The sequence below is a fragment of the Furipterus horrens genome, unplaced genomic scaffold (genome assembly GCF_987537825.1).
Source record: "Furipterus horrens unplaced genomic scaffold, mFurHor1.1.pri manual_scaffold_4, whole genome shotgun sequence".
NCBI classification, from domain to species: domain Eukaryota; kingdom Metazoa; phylum Chordata; class Mammalia; order Chiroptera; family Furipteridae; genus Furipterus; species Furipterus horrens.
This window is the reverse complement of record NW_028327174.1, coordinates 98,798,567-98,818,552: the sequence shown is the minus strand read 5'-3', so window position 1 is coordinate 98,818,552 and position 19,986 is coordinate 98,798,567. Positions and strand designations below refer to the sequence as shown.

The window sequence follows — 19,986 nt, the reverse complement described above, 5'->3', positions numbered from 1 at the left end:
ATCAATCATTTTAAAGTCCAGTTATTAGGGACATAAGTGTTTAGGACTGTTACATCCTTTTGATAAACTGACTTCTTTATCATTGTGAAATGACTTTATCTTCATTAATATTCTTTGTTCTAAAATCTACATTTCCTGATATTAATATGCAGCTTTGTCTTGACTAATGTTAACATGGTATATATTTTTTCAGTCTTTAACTTTTAACCTATTTGTGTCTTTATGTGTAAAGTATGTTTCTTGTAGGTAGCATATAGTTGAATTTTCTCAGCTTAGGGAATTTTCCAGGTTCTGCCTAGGTTTCCCCTTCCTGTGCCATGACTTAAGCACTCCTTAGGCCTAAAGGGGCTTATTTTGTTTTAGTTTTTCATCTCTCAAGAACAGGGCTTTGTCTTGGGTGAGTTGAGTGTGACCCCCACGGTGCAAGATTTTATAAAGTAATCACTCTCTTAACCATATTTCTTAAAGTGGATTCCTCTTTAAATTTTGGTCTCTCTTTAATTTTTTTTACCTCACTCTTTAAATAAAAATTGATTCTAGAGAGAGGAGAAGGAAGGGAAAAAAACAGGGAGAGAAACATTGATTGGTTGCCTCTTGCTTGTGCCCTGATCAGGAACGGATGCCCAGCCAACTGAGCCACACTGGTCAGGGCTTTTACCTCACACTTAAGAAGACCCTCACAGAGTTGTACAAACACACGGCTAGCACCTGAGAGTAAATATCTCTTTTAAGTCTGTACTTTAGAAGACTCACTCAGCTCACCCTAATCTCAGCCCTGTCCTTTATTGCCTGATGTCCAAAGTCTTGAAAAACATTTTTAAAAGTGGATTTTGTCTGGATTTTTTATTATTTCAACTAGGATGGTAAATATAGTCCCTGTAACTCCACCTTTTCTGGTAGCAGAAGCCTGGACTTATTCTTTATGAGATAAAAAAAAAAAAAAAAACTTGAATGTAGAACTCTCTGTATAAAATACATATGGTTTTAGGCCTCCTTGCAAAGAATTTAGCAAAAGATTGATCTTCATTTGGCAAATGATCAATGAGCACCTACTCTATGTCATATTCAGGGCTAAGAGCTGGAGTTAAAATCAAATAAAACAAGGTAGCTATCTACCCATGCTCATAGCTGGCTTCTTTAAAACCATTAGATCGACTCTTTCATAACATGCATCACCTGTGACATGGGCCAGGGAAAGTAGAGAGCCAGAGAAAGTCAGACCTAGAACTGAGAGATACCTCTACTAATCCCCATGCCCAGGCTAGTTCAGGGACTCGCTTGAGTCACACAGCCTGTCAGTAGTAGATGATTGCTAGAGAGTCTATTTCAAAGGCTTTGGAGAAGGGACCCAACCCAAAATACCTTCCTTTACTGCCAGTCACTCTGACTAAAATCCCATGATTAGAGACTTAGTCATGAAGGTCAGGGACCCTGTTTTAGTTTTGTTCGCATTTATCAATGTTAACTCAGAGCCTGCTACATGGTAATCAATAGATTTGAATGAATGAATGAAAGAATGATTGATAAATGCTAAAATGGCAAGCATGCCTCTAGTAGATGACTAGGTTATTTTCAGTTGGAGATGAGTAGACTGTGAAGAGCAGGCCCACAGCTGGGACCCATGATAACTGTACTAGACCTTGATCTGAGTTACTTAACCTGTCCCAACTTTTTTCTCATCTGCGTGACAGGAATCTTAATCCTCCTGACCTTATGGAAGGATGTCAGCTTTCAATAGGATGAAGTGGGTTAGGGGCCTGGTAAAACAAGTCCCTCAAGGAATGACATGTATTATTATTCTAGTGTCCAGGGAACAGCGGATGGGAATGAAGTAAGGCCTACGAGATGGCAGAGACCTTGCAGACAGCATGAAGACCGCAGCTCTTCTGCTCACGCTATGTATTTACAGAAGCTCAGATATTAATTGCCACTATCATTATGCAAAAGTCCTCCCTACATTCAGCATTGCACATTGTTGTGCCAGGCAGTGCAATTAACCACGCAGACACTGCCCTGCTCTCTGCGGACTTACATTCAAGACAGTTACCTCTGGGAAAGACAGTATAAAATGTTAATTCTGCTTATGATCAGGTGATGGCTCGTCCACACCATGTAGGGATGAAGAGAAAGACCATTTCCTGAATGGGAGGCTGACCAGAGGAGTCAGGGTGGGAGTTCCTTATTCAGCCCGAACAGAGTGAGAAGGTGAGCCTGCTCTGCCATGTCCAGACTCTGTTCCACGGAGTCCAGTCCTGAGGCTGGAGGCAGTCTTCAGCTCCAAGGCCACAATTCTTGACAAATCTCGTAGGTAGAAGGTGTTGACTAAAATAACAGATGACTTTGGAGTCATGGTATAGCTGAGCCGGAGGCCCAGGCCCTAATAGTCAGAAAAACCCACCTGGTGATACAGCGATTTTCTGTCTTTCTTCTGACCATGGACACCGGGGCTATGATTTAGAACTTCACTTTCTCCAGTTTCCCATAAATGCATTACAGTGCATATCTATATTTTTAATTTCGAATATTATCATAAATTTGAAATTTGACCTAGTCTACTTCCCAAAAGTCTTCTGATGGAAAAATATGAGGATATTGATATTTTCTTTTGTCACATTAACATGATTTTTCACAGTGTCAGAATAAAACAGGCCCTTAAAGATAAACAGGCCCAGTCTTGTCATTATACAAGATGAGGAAACTGAGGCCCAGGCAGGTCACTTGTTCAAGGTTTCTTAGTAGCAGTGGCATCCAGACTAGAAGCCCGACTTTTCGTGCCTTTCCATATCACATTGCAGTGCATTTTCTGAAACAGCTACTTGCAGGGCTTTAAGAACCCAATCAAGGTGTATGATTTGTGATTCTGTGTTGGCTGAAGACAGCCTTGGGTGCCATCAAACCAGGCCTGGGAAGTTCGGTACAACAGGAAACTCCTTGAGACAAGGTGCACTTCCTCGTCCATCCGTTGCAGCCCCCGCAGGTCTGTGGCAGAGGCTAAGGTTCATTGATTGTGAGTGATTAGGAGAGAGTGCATCTGAGTGAGGGGAACCCTTCACCCTTGGCAATGCTGAGAAGTCAGGACAGTGTGGGATTAATATCAAATACAAGTTAGATGACCTTGCATTTAAATCAGAAATTTGTACAAACTGCTGTATGGCCTTGGTCAAGTCACTCAACCTCTTTGAGCCTCAATAAAATGGAGACGATAATATCTATTATAGAGAGATGAGAGAAATAAATTATGAAGTGTATGTATGCTTGGTGCAACAGTCTCTATAAATGGTATGTGGTCTATCAGAATCTGTTTTGTTGTTTGTTAAATTGGGAGAAATTATTTTCAGGCTTTCTCTACCCACTTCCTTCCAATCTGGAAATGTCCGATCCCCCCACTCCCCCCCCGCCCGCCTTCTCTTTTCTCTTTGATGGGCTGGCTGATCTGTTAGCAATCATGGCACACTTTCCCTTGTCCTGAGCATTTGCTAATTAAGAGGTTGTTGCTAAGAGATGTGGGGCGCACTGGTGAGCAGGTCTGTGTTTCCTCCCGTCTCCTGTCATTCTTTCTCAGCCTCCCTTCATCCCCACCACACCCACCTCTCTCATCTTCCATTCTCAGGGTCTGAAAAGAACTGAAGAAACTGACAAACCTAGATGGCTACCCCTGACCAGCAAGTGGTCTCTAGACCCCAGAGACCTGCTCAGGGACTGGAGGGGAGTCAGGCCTGCCTGGGCCCCCTGGACAGCCTGGAGAGTAAGGAGAGCCAGGAGCCAGTGCAGGCGGAGCTGGCCGTGCTGAGGAAGGCGCAGGAATTCTTCCAGATCTGCGACACGGAGGACAAGGGCTTCATCGCCAGGAGGGATATGCAGGTAAGAGGGGTCCCCGCTGAGCCTGCCCCCCTGAAATGCCAAACGGTCTGGGTCTCCCTGCCTCAGGTTAGCATTTGCCCCATTGGAGGTGATGTCTTTAACAGAAGAGATGCCATTGGCTCTGCCCTGGAAGGAGGCATCATTCCAATCTCTCCTGGTTTCTTTTTTTCTGACCTTTCCTTGCTGTAATACTTGGGGTTATTTCCCTCCCCTCTCTGACTCAGAAGCTCTCCAGGGTTGGAAGGAGAGGAATAGCAACATAAGGGAGTCAAGTACAACATGGTGAAGACCCTTCTGAAACAAAGGTAGAAAGGCACCGACTTGTTGCTTCACAACAAAGCTCAGAGCTCTACCGAAGTCCTTCCTGCGAGGCGCCGTGTGTGTCGGGCACAGCACCGGGAGGGAGGCATTTCTGGAGCTCACCTGTCTGTCCCTCACCTGAAACCCAGCCAGCCTTAACCCCGGATATAAGCATTTCCAGAGAGCGATATTGCAGATCCTTGGTGCACGCCATTGCCTAGTGCAGGGCTCAGCAAACTTTGTCTGTGAAGGGCCAGAGAACAAATAATTTAGGCTTTATGGGCCAAATGGTCCCTATCCTGAGTACTCAACTCTGCACTGCAGCCATAGGCAAAATGTAAATGAATGAGAGTGGCTTTGTTTCATGCATCACCAGTTATTTTTTTTTTTCAGGCACTTAAAAGTGTAAAGGCCATTCTTAGCTCACTGGTCATACAGAAATGGAATAGGTCTAGTTTATAGCCCAGGGCATGGTTTGCCCATCCCTGGTCCAGTGCCTTTCCACCTTTGGTGTCAAAAGGTTCTTCTTGGTGTCTCACTTAAGTTTCTTATACTGCAGTCATGATTTCACCTTGATGTGAGTAAATAAAATGCAGGCTCCACTAGGGCTCTCTTAAAGCATATCTTTTCCACATCTTGTCATTGCTCCATCAAGAGCATTTCTGGAGAGAAACCTAGCTATGCTGTTAGGAGAAAGACCGACGATGCCTTTCTTTTTTTTTTTTTTTTGAAGGTTTTCTTTTCTGAAGTCTAGTTTCTCAGAATACTAAAGCTGGGTGATGAAATGTAGACCTTGTTAGTATTAGTCCCATAGCTGCTTATATGTGGGAGTCGCAAGGCATGGGGGCTAAGAATGAGCCAGGTCTTTCTATTCTGGCCCTGGGGGATGGTATTTTCAGGCTTCCCCCAGCCCCTTCTACCGGCCAGTAGTTGTACAAATTGAGGGAAAAACCCTGGGAAACTGAGCCAGCTAAGCCTACGAGTGAATTCCAACCGCCCTTGTTTTTAGCAATTGACCCCCCAAAAATGTTTTGTCACTCAAACTCATTCCTGAAATCCCACTTCACATGGAAGGACAGATTTAGTGTGTTTTGTGGAAAGCAATGGCAAACCCCTGACTGTGAACTTCCTTCACAGGTCAGTGGCAGTGCCACCTGCTGGTTATAGTTTCCGTGGAACCCTTCACTTTTGCTTGTCCCATCAAGAAAGAAAGGAAAGGGAATTAATTCACATGCATCAAGGGTCATTCTGGGCCACATGCGCAGTACAACTCCCTGTGTAGGTCCCAGTTAACTTCCACTGAAGCCCACTCTTTAATGAAGGGAGGGAGAGGCATGGGGAACCTAAGCTGCCAAGTGTAAATTGTAAAAGAAATTATTTCTATTTGACTCGGAATGAAATCGGAATCATCGAGGCCAGAGATTCCAACTCAACTACATCCCTCCTCAGTCTTCCTCCCTCAGTCCTTGACCCAGGCAGGGGGAAAGAGGATGGATGTCCTGCCTAGCACTTATTTCTATCAGCTCCTTAGCTTTCTGACATTTCCGTGTAACTATGGACAATGAAGCATTTGAAAGTTTTCATTTTTTCAGACCAAGAAAGTGCTATCAAGAGAGAACAAAACGTGTCATGGAAGCACCGTCTCTCTGATGCGTTCACTGGTCATGTCTGGAGAAAGACGAGCTGGAAAGAGATAAGGGAAGAACAGTTATCTTCTCATGGTTGACCTGGCTGTCTGTGTAAAGTCCACGTGCCCCGTGGCTCTCCTGGGCAGAACCGGCAGACATCTGCCTGTCACTCCCATGTGCAGCTCCTTTGCAGGGTGGTCATCACCTCTGCAATTGGTGGCCTCCTTAGACCTGGCCACTGCTGCCTTTCTCACCATCAGCTGCTAGCACAGCCTCATGGGGACTGGAGGGAGAAGAGCTCCAAGTGTTCACACAAAAATTCAGCCACCAGGAAAAGCCCTTTGAAGCAAAGAATGGCTCTCAAGGAAAAAGAGGCTGTGGGCCCCATGCGATGGACAACCTAGGGGCTGGAGAGGCAGGTGGAGAGGCGGAGCTGGAACAAAAGTACGGAGAGCCTGCTGTTCTCTAGAAAAATGAATGGGAGTCAAGCTCCTCCCCCAGTACTCTTGTTCTTTGTTCTCCTGAGTAACAAAAATTCATGGGCAGAGGGTGAGAGGGACTTCAGGGTCATCTGAGAGGTGGGGAGATGGCCACCATGGCTGAGGCCCAGCAGGAGGCCGTCCACCTGCCCTGAGGAAGCAGGAGGCATGAAAGGAAAGGAGCGGGGGCCGGGAGAAGCCTTCTCCTTTGAGGCCCCTGGGGCACCTGAGGTGGGCTGCCCTGAGGACAGGGGTGCAGGCTGCCCTCTGCTTGGATCCACGTGCAGATGTTCTGCTATAGGGATGGCAGATGGTGGACCCTGACCTGTGTGCACACAGTTTAGGCAGAGGTTTGAGAGTCCTCAGCTCTACCCATTGCCCCTCAGACTTCACTCCCTCCTTCACAAGAAAGCTCTCTGGGTTCCCAGGGATCACTCTGGGCAGAGCTGGGATACAGGCTGCTTTCAGGGTGGGACCTGTGCAGTCCCCTAGAGCAGCAGTCCCCAACCTTTTTGGCACCAGGGACCAGTTTCATGAAGACAATTTTTCCACAGACCTGGGGCTGTGCGGGGGTTGGTGCAGTGTGATGGTTTCGGGATGATTCACACGCATTGAATTCAAGCTCACCTTTGCTGTGTGGTCTGGTTCCTAACAGGCCCAAATGGTACCGGTCTGCGGCCTGCAGGTTGGGCACCCCTGCTCTAGAGAAGCAGAGGGCCCTAGAGGGCTGAGGGTCTTGAGTGAGTCGATCCTGCCTCACAGGGGCAGAGGGACATGAAAGGGCCAGGCCAGAGAGGGCACAAAGGGACTCCTGCAGCTGGAGGAGGGAGAGGGAGGACAGGAGGTGGAGGAGTTCTCTCTGAAGAAACCTACAGCCTCAAAAACCCCATTTGCCTGATATTTTAGGGGAGTGAAATGATCACCCACTTCCTAACGCTGCCTAGAGCCCCCGGCTCAGCCAGCCTGTTAAGAATCATCTAGGAATGGGCAGACCAACCAAATCTGGCCCAGCACCTGTTCTCGCAGGTGAAGTTGTGCTGGAACGCAGTGGGCTCACTCAGTTACATGTCGTCCACAGTAGCTTTCACGTTCCTATGGCAGAGTCCATCAGTTTGTGACAAGGACCAGAGGGCCTGCAAAGCCTAAACTATGTGCTGTCTTGGCTTCTCCAGTTCCTATACTATTCTTTCTTCTTTTCTTTTCTTTTCTTTTTTTTTTTTTTTTTTTTTTTTTTTTTTGTGAATTATCCTGAGTTTTAATCCTGAATCTGCAACTTAGTAGCAATGAGTTTGTATGTCTCGGCACGCTCTGGCCACAGCTTCTCGCCTGTGAATTGTCATAGCCCCTTCCAGTGTTAGAAGAGAATAAATGAGCGGATGCAGGTAGAGCGCTTCAACCTGAGACCAGCATCTGAAAATCCCTACATGCACGCGCCTGTGTGTTTTTGGTGCAGGGTGGGTGGGGGACTTATACCCCGTGTCTTAACCCAGACCTTAGTCCACACAGTGATTTTTTAAATTGTAGGAAAATGTACATCACATAAAGTTGACCGTTTTAACAATTTTTAAGTGTACAGTTCAGTGGTGTTCAGTGTGTTCATGTTTGTGTGCAGCGATCACCTCCATCCATCTCCAGAACTCTCTTCATCTTGCCAAATAGAAACTCTGTGCGCTTTAAACACTAACTACCCACTGTCCCTCCCCCCAGTTCCTGGTAACTACCATCCTACTTTCTGTCTACAAATTTTAGTACTCCCGGAACCTCATATAAGTGAATTAGACCGTATTTTCCCTTTTGTCACTGCTTGGTTCACTGAGCAAGATGTCTTCAAGGCTCATCCACATTGTAGCATGTGTCAGAATATCCGTCTGTCTTATGGTTGAATAATATTCCGTTGTACACACATACCTCATTTTGTTTATCTGTTCACTGGTCAATGGACACTTGGGTTGTTTCACATCTTTGATTATGAATACCAGTGCTGTGAACATGGGCATATAAATATTCTTCAAGTTCCTGCTTTTGTTATTTTGAGTATATATCCAGAAGTGGAATTTCTGCATCATATAGTGATTCTGTGTTTAATCTTTTGTGGAACTGCCTTACTGTTTTCCACAGTGGCTACACCATCAGGCTGTGATTTTAAGTGCAAGGCCTCGGTCCTCCTTCAGAGATAAAGAAAGGACTTTTCTGCTGAAGAAGGCATCTTCCATTTGTACCTAGCTGTTGCTATTCTTATTTGTGTCCATCTGAATGAGGGCAATTTTGCCTCTTATAGGACATTTGACAACAGCTACAGACATTTTTGATTGAAACAACTGGAGAGGAAGGTGCTACTGGTATCTACAAGGTAACGTCCAGGGGTGTCACTAAATGCACATTACAGCTCCACCCTTACTCCCCTTCCAAAAAAAAAGCTCTCCATCCTAAGATGTCAACAGTGCAGAGGCTGAGAAACCCTAGTCTACACCATATGTAATCAGCCGGAACCAAGCACATCAAACCACAAAGCAGAAAAAAGGTAGATCCTGCCTTCCGGGCCTCGCATTCTCACCGTGAAGGAATTGGGTTGTGGAAGCTCAGCTATACCACAGGGGAGAGGGTGGTTGTGCTGGGACAGAGGTCTGAACAGGATGCTGTGGAAGCCCCCAAAGGCGGGAGACTTTCATTCTGACCATAAAGATGGAGCTCTTCTGGTTTTCTGTTTAATGAGTGTTCCTTTAGACATGTTTAAAGCAGTGCAAACATTTGCTTTAAGCTACACGAGGCATGTTACTGAGCTGGTGACCAGTGTAGCAGAAGACAGCATTTGCTGTGGCTCAGTACTGCTGCTGCAAGATTGCACCCTGGTCCACATTCCCCAGTTTATAAGACCTTGCCCAGGAATCTGCAGTAGTGCTGGGCAGGAGTCTAGATCAGTGTTCCATAAACAGGAGTTCAGGATCGCCTGCAATCACTCTTAGTCACTCATTAACTTATCCAACAAGTAGCTAAATACTCCATGTTTGTCAGCACTGGGCCAGATCCTGGGGACACAGTAATGAGGAAAAATAAATGGGGCTCCTGTACTCAGCTCTCAGTCCACTGAAGGAGCAGACATTGACCAATGAATCACAGTATGTAAAATACAAACTCAGATGAGACTTATGATGAGAGAAATGGATTTAGGGAGCCTGTGTATCCTAACCTGGAAGCCACAGGGGCTTACTGAGCTGAGAGGAAAGAGGAATTCAGAGTTAACTTGAAGGCAGTGGATGAAGGCCAGTATTTACAGGAGTCATAAAATTCTGAAGAGCTGGTGGGGCCGTGGGCCATGGGAGTAGGGCAGGCTGACATCCTCCTAAGTCTCCTCTCTCCCCACCTGCCCCTCCCCCCCAGGTGACAGAAAGTGCATAGGGTCTCTGCAAGGCCAGTGCATGGTGGTGCTGGCCAGACAGACTTTTGGTGGTTTGGAATGGTGAGCAGATAGGGAGTTAGAGAGTGTTACATCAGAGGACTGTTGGACTATAGTGGGAGCCCTGAATGGGAAACTGGGTCTTCCGCCCAGCGCTGGTCTCCACTATGACTTTAGGCAAATCTCAGAGCCTTGCAGGTTATTCCCACAGTGGAATGAATAATAATGAATAATCTCATCCATAGACAGCACACTAGGCACCCAGGGGACAAGACCAGAATTAGCTGATTTTACATGGTTCTGCAGGCCCTAAGAGGAAAGATAAATAAGAGATAATTATAGTTATTAAGACCAAAGGATTTTTCAAGGAGGACCAATAAAGAGGGGTTACAGAATCAGGCGTTTTGTGGCTTGCAGAGAAGGCTGAAGAAGCACTCAGTACTAATTTGCCAGGATATGAAGAGCGTGAATTGACCTGGCCGGGTGGTTCAGTTGGTTGGGGTGTCACCCCAAACCAAAAAAAAAAAAAAAAGTTGCAGGTTTGATCCCCAGTCAGGGCACATACCTAGGTTGCAGGTTCAGTTCCTGGTTGGGGCACATACAGGACACAACCAGATCAATGTTTCTCTCTCTCTCTCTCTGAAAAACCAGTAAGTATATCCTTGGATGAGGATTTTTAAAAAGAGTAGGAATTACTTGGAAGATATAATATTGCTCTCCCCATATTCACTGAAACAGAGAGAGGAAACTGGGTTTGAGATGCAGACAGAAAGATTGGGATTAGGTAATGGGAAATGCAGGATGTCATTAGATTCAGGAAGAGTGCCTGAGGTGGGGTATGACATAGCCTTTCCTGGTTCACACTAACAAGAGAAAAGGTGCCACATGTGAGTGGTTTGGGTGAAAGCCAGGCTGAGGACCCCACCAACCTCTGCAGTTTCCTTCCAGCCCATTTCCAGCTCCAGTACAGGGTGAGACACCACATTTCACACCAGGTCCAGCAATCCTGGCCCGAGGGTTGCAAATGAGGAAGGAAATTTCCAAAGGACTGGAATCTGGGTGGGGCAGGAGCTTGCGTTCTTACCCCACCTCCAATGTGATGCCTTTTGTTTCAGTGGAGCTAATAAACTTCCATCTTGCAAAATTGACTCCTCACTCCCCATTCTTTTTTGTGGCTTTTGAGACAGCTGGTTTATGGTTTGTTGGTAAGCCAGAGACTCTGCTTTATGCTAAAGCAGATGCACTTCTGGAATTTTTGCACACACCCTCACTCCCCTTCCTTAAAAAAATTCATTCATGTTTAAGTCAATTCTTCTAAATGACTTTCACATCATTCTATCTTCTCAATTTGTAATACATCATAGTCTCCCTTAATGCATATACCTGCCAAACTAAACTTCATGGCTTATCAGCTAGCAGATTGCCATAGGATCAAGTCAAGTATTCTTGCATGTTATGTTACAGGCTTTCATACCTGCCCACTGGTTTTTTTGTTTCGTTTTTGTCCAGATGAGTATATACTTCTTCCCTGCAGCCCTTTGTTCATTGTCTTCACTGTTAGTCACTTTTACACCTGCGGGCAATTCTGCACAGCTGTCCTTTGGTTAATTGGGGGTTAGGGGAGGGTCAGCTGGGATATATAATGAACTCCTTGGAGAGTCATCATTTGGAACCTTAAATTATTAGGTTGTAAGAGGACAGTTGCTTCAACTATGCAAATTAGCCATGGCGGGAGGCCTCTGCACAGCAGGCAGAAGGCCAGAGGGCAGCACCAGCCGTTCAGCCACCTCGTTTCCCATCCCATCAGTTGGTCCCTGCCCTTCAGTCCTGGCGTGGTCCTTCCTAATCAGCCCAGGACTCAAATATGTGTTTATTTATGACCTCCTCACACACTGTCTGGTCCAGGTTCCCTCTTAAGCACAAATACTCTCAAGGGATTGATACCTTCAGCCAATTGCAGTTACCAACTTATCAGGAATTAGTTGAGAGGCAGCAGGGAGCAGGAGCCGGGCACAGACTGCTGTGATGCGGGCAGGTTGCTCAGAGGGAAGGAGGGGGCTTAACCAGTTCCCACTCAGAGAACTTACACATGCGGTGCTGGGGCCCTGGGACATGAGTGGCCTTCATCAGGGAAGCCTCTGAGACTGTGACCCACAACTGCATCTCAAGCAGGAGAGGTAGCATGGCAGAGGAAAGGCGGCACGGGCACAGCCAGAAAATAGGGCACAAAACCTTGCTCTGCTGCTCACTCACTGCCTAACCTTGGTCGGTCAGGATCTCTCTCTCTCTCTCTCTCTCTCTCTCTCTCTCTCTCTCTCTCTCTCTCTCTCTCTCTCTCTGCCAGTGTGCCAGGCACTGTGCCATATTCTTTACATTTGTCATGTCATTTAACTTGACAGCACATGCGGTGTGAGCCCTGGCTGGTTTGGCTCAGTGGATTGAGCGTCGGCCTGCGAGCTAAGTGTCGCTGGTTCGATCTTCCAGTCAGGGCACATCAGAGAAGGAAAACTCTGACTCCAAAAAACCTCCGCTGCCTTGCGGCATACCTCTTCAGGGGAAAGGCTAAGGGAGTAAACCCCGACAGAAAATCCGGAGCCGGAGTCCCTAAGGCGGTTTGACGTTGTAGTCAACACCGGCAACTCCTGCGGCGCACCTGAAGCCAAGCTGTATTGACTCCGTCTTTCCCTTGGACCCTTCAGCTGCGAAGAGAGGGGGGTCTGCTGCATGGGCAACAGCAGACCCTCCATATCACCCTGCCCAGGCTCTGTAGCTTCAGCTTCACTGGAGAGGACACTCCAGCGTCATCACAAGATGTCGATTCAACACGGGAGGAGACAGATACCGTGTCACTCCCGAGTCGGACTGCACAGCCATTCTCGGCGGTGCAGATAGACTCTTAAGAAGCTACACCATCGTCTCTTGAGACGGACGGCTGCCAACGACGACGACATGCGGTGTGGGTATTACCCTATAACAGGATTCGGTCCTGTACAGTTGTGAAGAGTGCCAGCTTTGGAGTCAGACCTGGATCTGACTCCTGGCACTATCATTTACTGGTTAAGCAGTCTTGGGACAGGTAATTTAATGTCACACTTCGGCCATAAAATGGAGATAATAGCGCCTACCTCTAAGGATTGTCCTGACAATTCAATGCAAATATATATTTATAAATATAAAAAATATATATTGATAAATATGTATATCAATATACACTATATTTATATAGTTATTTATAATTCACTTAGCAAATTGCCTAGCACACTGGTAGGCACCAAATAATGGCTGACATTCTAACATTCACAGGAGGAGAATGATGGTAAAGCAGTCTGCAGAAGCTTGCCTCTGGCTTTTGTGGAGCAGGGCCAACCCTAGACATTTTGGCCAGGCAGTCCCAGGCAGCTCTCTGTGATCACCAGTGTTAACCAGCATGGTCTGGGTTGTTTTCAGAGGCTCCATAGAGAGCTGCCACTCAGCCTGGAGGAACTGGAGGACGTGTTTGATGCCCTGGATGCTGATGGCAATGGCTTTCTTACTCCAGAGGAGTTCACCACTGGGTTTAGTAAGTTCTGACTGAAGCTGGGGCCCTGCTATATCTACTAACTCTACATAAAGTATACTCTTACCTCACTGGATCCTACAGTCCTGGTAGCACAAGCTTTCCTGCCCTCTTGAAGTTTTCAGGCTCTGGACTTTGGGGCCCTTTTTCCACATGTCCTCCTTAGCTGCTCACACCACTGCTCTCTCAGCTCACCACACTGTCACTGCCAAGTTCCCTGCCACCCAGGAACAGAAAGAGGAACACAGAGAATCTCTAGCAGCAGGTCTGGTATAAAAGCGGGAAGTGAGATGAAATATCCAGCCTCTCCTTTTTGCCTGGACATTAGAGGACAACAAAGTGGGATGACTGCATGACTCACTCCAACCGAGTCTAGCTGGGTCTTCCAGCTATCAGGGAAATTTCTAGAGGGTTTGAATAGACCTATCATTCCCACGGTAACCAGGAGGAAGGAGATCGGAGATCCATGAAGAAGACAAAAAAACAGCTATGCCATCAAATTAGACTATTCTGATATTGATTAGAGCAGATACTGATTAGCTAAATCAACAGGCAAGCTTCACTACACTTCCGGGTCATACAAGGTGCCATATAGTTTCCTGTGAAGTACCGGATGCCTTTTCTGACTTCAGGAGCTTGTAATTGACTTAGGAGGGAGGATAAAACAGATTGCTGTATTTCTAGGCCATATGAGTATGGAAAAAGTGCACTCAAAGCTGTACGGTAACTTGCAAATGTGAAGTACAGGGATGCTGGTGGAAGGGACGACTAGATGGAAACATGGAGTGTAGGCAGTCAGGTCACTGGGATGCAATGGAGAGAAAGGTCTTGTTGTGTAGAGAAGAAATCCATTAAGAGACGGTGCTAAGCCAGACTTTAAGGGTTGAGAACCACCAAGGTGCCAGAGAAGCTTCCATGCATTCTGTCTTTCCCAGGTTCTGGCATCTCTGACAGAATCTCTTAGAACTAGGAAAGACACAAAATCCAGAACACAATATCTAAGGGTCTTTCCTATAGGGGGTTTCCCCTTTTCTTCTCTCAGATGAACCCCAAATGATTCCTGGCGACTGAGAGAACAAAGGTCTTCCTGGGTGAGTATTGCCTGATGCAGATCCTTGTGCCATGCACCCCCCAGGTCACTTCTTCTTCAATCAGAACAAGCAAAGTCAGGAAGATGCAGGCGAACAGGTGGCCCAACTCTGGGAAGAAAAGGTGTATCAGTCCAGAGCAGAAGATGATCTGGGTGACATGGATGAAAATGAGGAAGCCCAGTTCCAGATGCTGATGGACAAACTTGGAGCCCAAAACGTTTTAGAAGAGTAAGTGATAACAGTGATTTGGGGGATGGAGCCCAGCCCAGGAACAACCTCTATCTGTTCCATTGAACCATTAGTGTGTGTTGGGCCCTGAGTTCCAGGCCCCCAGCTGCGCGCTGCCAGCTACGGAATCTGCTCCATACAGCCTGCCCTTTGCAATGACCTGTCTGTGTGTCATGTCTAGGGGCTCTGTCTCTGCCTCTGCTTTTCCTGCTTTTTTCATGGGAATCACCATATCTTCTTACTCTCCCACTGTCTTCATTTCCTGTGGTTCATTATCAGCACAACCATGGCTCAGTGAGGAGAGCTCACACCTTAGAGAGCCATGCCAGGACTTGAGGGATTTTCAGTGTGTTTTGCCCTAAGGCTTCACCATCGGCTCCCCAGCATTGCCACCTCCATTGGAGCCAACCAGGGCCTCTGGGGCTGCAGTGCCTCCCCGCCCCCCACCCCCCACCCCCCACCCCCCATGACATGCTCCTGGCAAAGGTACCCTGCACGTTGTATCCCTGAGCCAAACCAAACCTGTCAGGAGCCAAGGCAGGAAATCATCCAGTTTGTACCAGCCCACCACTCAGATAATCAGTAGCTCAGCTGAAAATTTTAGATGGCTGGAACTTCTAACAAAACATAGTATCCCTGCCCTGGCCCGGTGGCTCAGTTGGCTGGAGAGTCTTCCTGTGCACCAAAAGGTTGTGGGTTCAATTCTCGGTCAGGGCACACACCTGGGTTGCAGGTTTGGTCCCCAGTCGGGGTGCATATGGGGTGAGGGGGAGGTGGCTGATTGATGTTTCTCTCTCTCTTTGTCCCTTCCTCTCTCTTTAAAATCAATAAACATATCCTCAGCTGAAGATTATTTTTAAAAAACCATAATATTCTCCCCACTTTTTTTTTTTTCCAAAAAGTGTTTTGGAATAAAGAAACGCATGCATCTGACCCTGATATTGAAAATGGAATGAAATGAAATGATATTAAATAAAATAATAAAATAAAATAAGGTGATGATATAGCTAATAGAAACCAGACAGTGGCCTGAAAAACATGGGGTACGTTCTGCCCCCTTTTTCTGTTGCCTTTTGCCTTTTCATTTTTGGGTCTGTCAGTCTTGGGTTAGGTGTGTGTTTCATGAGAGGTGGGAATGGCCTGATGATTGGAGCTGATGTGTCCTGAGCTTAGGAAGAGGAGACTCTGTGGTGGAAGATGATAAAGAGGGAGCAAGAGAGAAGGAGCCTGTAACAGCATGCAGGCCAAAGTCAGGGCCTGCTGCTCTGTGAAATTTTTTAGCAAATGACAGACTGTGCAAATGATTTAACAGACTGTGTCAGAGTTGAGAAAGGCTGGGAAAAGCCTGTGCCAGGCAAGGAAGGGACAGGCAGAGGCCTTGAGACAGCCCTGTGGGAGGCTCTGGCCAGGAAGAGAAATGACATAGTGGCAGCGGCAGCAGCTCTGCTCAGGCTCAGAGGGGCTCGTGCAGGCACAGATGTGCATAGCTGGAGTGGGGCAAGTGGGTGTGCTGGGGGCGCGGGTACGTGGGAAGCTCATTAATCAGACTCCTGACTCAGCTTCTCCCAGGACAAGAGACAAGAGCTCAGTGACCACTGCCAGTGACACCGTGAAGCCTCCTCCTGGAGGAGGGGGAAGGAGAGGGCAGTGTGGGTGAGCAGAGAGAGTGTAATGAAGGAGAGGTGCCCCTCCACCCCCATCACTTTCAGAACAGCCACCTTCCTGGCAGGGCTCTCAAGTCAGAGTTTACCAGACGTCACTCTGGGGACTTACGTCAAAGGCAGAACTGGGTCAATGTGAGATATCCTGGAGAAGGGAAGGCTCTGGGGAAGGTTTCAAGAGTGGGCTACAAAAAAATGATACGCAGAAGATGGTGAACATCAATTTCCATCCTCATGGAAGTTGAACAAGAAGAAAGTGGGCTTAAGTTGCAGCATGAGGGTCATGACCTCATGTCTGTGGGACTCCAAATAAAGAAATAGAGGAGACTCTAAGACTTCACTCACCAAGAAGGTTTGTATGTTGTCCTGGAAGTAGGGAGATGGACACATTGACCTCCCAAATTCCTTCTAGCTTTGTACTCCTATATCTTTCCAGGACGAGTACCCTGGGTATGTTCTGGACATCTGGACTCCCAGCTTTTTTTTTGGTGGTCTGATTTGCTGAGTGATTTTGCTGCTTATGGGTCTGGCTTGCTTTTTATCAAGGGTTGGAAGACTTGTCTCTTCTCCAGAAATCTGGGGTAGGTGACATGGCCATGACTAAGTGATTCAAAGAGCTTTGGAAGAGGGTCACATGGGTCCGAAAATCTCACTGGAAGCTCAGTGCAATTGGTGGCTCTGCCAGGCTCCATTAGGAACTTGGCAGATGTGAAAAGACAGACCTAGGCTAGCAAGATGGATCTCGATTTTTATAATGCGTTTACTTCATGAGGAGAGCAACCTGTCACAGTGACAGGAGGCCATTGTAGCATCTCCCTGAGACTTTATCTCTGAAACTTTAGTGCCATCTCTCTTGTGCTTAGATGATAAAGTAGATGGCCACAATATGTTCTGTATGGGGAAAACGGAACTCATTATGGGCAACAGGGAGGCTCCTTGCCTCCTCTTTGTTTGTGTCCCAGACTCCCTCATACCATCCAGAGCAGTGCTAGGTTTTCAGCAGATAATAAATACTTGTTAGGTGGGTGGGTGGATGGGTGGGTGGATGGGTAGGTGAGTGGGTGGATGGATAAATGGATGGATGGATGGATGGATGGAAGGTTGGGTGGATGGATGGGTAGTCTAGATGAATTGGTGGGTGTTTGGGTGAGATAGAGCAAGGGAAGGAAGGAAGGAGGGAGAGAGGGATGATTGGGTAAATTATAAATAACCAGAGGTAGGTCTGTTTCTCAGTTGGTTTCTTCTCTAGAGTAATATCTATGTTCAAGGCACATTGCTAATGCGGCATTATCAAATATCACATCTGAAGAAAGTTTCTCAAATATGGTGCTTGTTATACAAGCACAAAGGATTTTATTCTTTATCCTGAGGAGTTCTTGTCATAACTACCCTCAAATCAGTGGTTTTAGAATGGAATAGGGTGCAAATCAAACTGTTCTCTGGCTCAGTGGGATTATTAACTGTAGATTACTGAGTTTCTCCAGAGATGGGAGTAGGGTCCATGGTATATGCCACCCTCCCATTCCTCCCTGCTGGTCAGTGTGACCCTAGGTGTCTCTGTTGCTGTGTGTGCACACACGTACATGCCCAGTGTGCCTGTTTTGGGGTGAAGGTGGTTTCTGGCCATGTCCCTCTATGTCTTTGTCTCTCTGCCTGCTCTGTCCTTCCAGACTTTGTCTTTCCACATGTGTGCACATACCTTTCTGACTTGCCACTTCCCTTCCTTTCACCTGTCAGTCACTCCTGGTGCCACCAGATCCCAGTGGGGTGTTGTCTATTCTCTTCTATTCCCTGCAGTGACAGTTGCTTTCTCCCATCCATCAGATGGCATGTCTTTCCCTCTCAGCTGTGAAGACTTTCTTTGCTAGGGCGACAAGCTATCTCCTGTAGTTCCATAGCATTTATCCACACATGTGCTGGGCCTCCTTCCTCCTCTCTCCTTCCAGAGATCTGAGATGTGCCCAGCACATGGCTGGGCCTGCTCAGTACCACCAGCCCATCGAGAGAGACGGGTGAGTGGAAGCAGCCAGGCAAGGCAGACAAGGCAGTCAACACGGGAACTAGACAGCCCAAGTCTGCCTCTAGCTCCATCACTCACCACTGAGTGGTCTGAGACAGCTTACAGGCAAACCTCTGCTCTCCTCATCTGCTTCCTCATCTGTACATGGGTGATGGCAGCATCTGCTTCAGAGGGTACCGGGAGATGAAAATGAGCTAATATGCACACAGCAAGCACTCAATAAATGTTAGCCTCTGTCCTCATTATAATAATAACAATGTTGTTTCTGGCTGGTTGTTTCCCATCTGGGGACTCCTGTGTTCCCTTAAAGCCTTGTTTCCACTCTCCTACATGAACGGCCCTTTTCCTCTTGCAGTGAAAGTGATGTCAAGCAACTCTGGCTGCAGCTGAAGAAGGATGAACCTCACTTACTGTCCAACTTTGAGGATTTCCTGACCAGAATCTTCTCCCAGCTCCAAGAAGCCCACGAGGAGAAGAATGAACTGGAATGTGCCCTGAAAAAGTGGGTGCCCTCAGCTGCTCTCTGTGCATCTAAGTGAAAGGCAGGAATTTGAGGGGCACTTTTTCTTACTTTCTATCATGCCAGAGTGGGGGCCGGCCCTATAGCTGTCATAATGTATATGTGTGTGCGTGTGTATACTTATGTATGTTTAAGCCCTTGCTCACATTTATTAGGCCCTCATCATGTGCTAGGCACTATTCTAAATACTTTATATACACTAGCTTGTTTGGATTTATTATTATCCACATTACAGATGAGGAAATCAAGGGACTGAAACGTTAAAGTAACAAGCCCCAGAATGCACAGCTTGTAAATGGCAGAACCAGGATTCAGAGGGAGATAGCCAGGCACCCATGACCAGCAGGAAAACCACTCCACCTGCCTCTGGACAGGAGGGTTCCAGCATACTGGGCTCCCCCTGCCCCCACCCACCCCACCCCCAACTCTGGGCTGGCCCTTGGTTCCCTGAATTTCCCCTTCCCTGGTCACTCTCTGATGCCATGGTCTTGCCCTCTTTTCCCAGGGCCTCTAAAGACAACTAGTGATGTCTAGGGTTCCTCCTTTGCCGGAGGAGGCAGGACCAGGCCGGGTGAGCACATGAAGAGGCTGCTTAGGAATCAAATGGGAGTCAGCCAGGCACCTGTGGGACCACAGCTGCAGGACCAGCCTGGTGACGCCCGTTTGCCTGTGGGAAGGGAATGCGTGTGCCATCAAGGCTCTGTCCTCGTCCAGAGCCACTGAATGTCCATTACAGCAGTGAGCTCCTGTGCTGCGCAACATGCTGTAGCTAAGGATAAGGCATAATCCCGAACATGTGGCCAAAGTGCCGGGCTGGGTTTGGGTAGAGCCGGGAAGCATGCCGAGGTGGCCCCAACCCATGCCTCAGCCAGGTGCTCTCATCCCCACCTGGAGATCTGCTTATAAATCATAGGAAGCCTCAGCAATTCCCATACAGACCACACACCCTTTCAGGCAGATACTTCCCCATGAAGCTTCCTAGGACCCAGCACTGCCTCCTGGGTAAGTTTTCAGAGTCTGTGTGGACATGGGCTTAGTGGAAGCACACAAGCCCCTAATTTAAAGAGCTTACTGTGGGTCTTCGTGTGCAGGTCAGCTATCCATACGTTACTCTGAGCTCCTATGAGCATGTGCCTCCCCTCCATCAACTCTAAAGATAACTTGTTGAGGTCCACCAGGTATACACAGGTCTGGAAAACAGGACCTTTACGACCCTGAGTTATGAGAAAGTTGTGACCAAGTAGTGCT

At 47.3% G+C, this 19,986-nt stretch overlaps 1 protein-coding gene across 1 annotated transcript in view; it reads left to right on the top strand.

The window, feature by feature from the left end:
* Positions 1-19,986, top strand: part of CRACR2A (calcium release activated channel regulator 2A) — a 130,535-nt gene that overhangs the window by 54,433 nt on the left and 56,116 nt on the right. Inside the window, exons 3-6 of the mRNA XM_090273856.1 lie at positions 3,611-3,861; positions 13,110-13,221; positions 14,354-14,537; positions 18,574-18,720. Of these exons, the coding sequence (XP_090129982.1) occupies positions 3,646-3,861; positions 13,110-13,221; positions 14,354-14,537; positions 18,574-18,720 (659 nt within the window). The 5' untranslated portion in view covers positions 3,611-3,645. The remainder of the gene's footprint in view (positions 1-3,610; positions 3,862-13,109; positions 13,222-14,353; positions 14,538-18,573; positions 18,721-19,986) is intronic.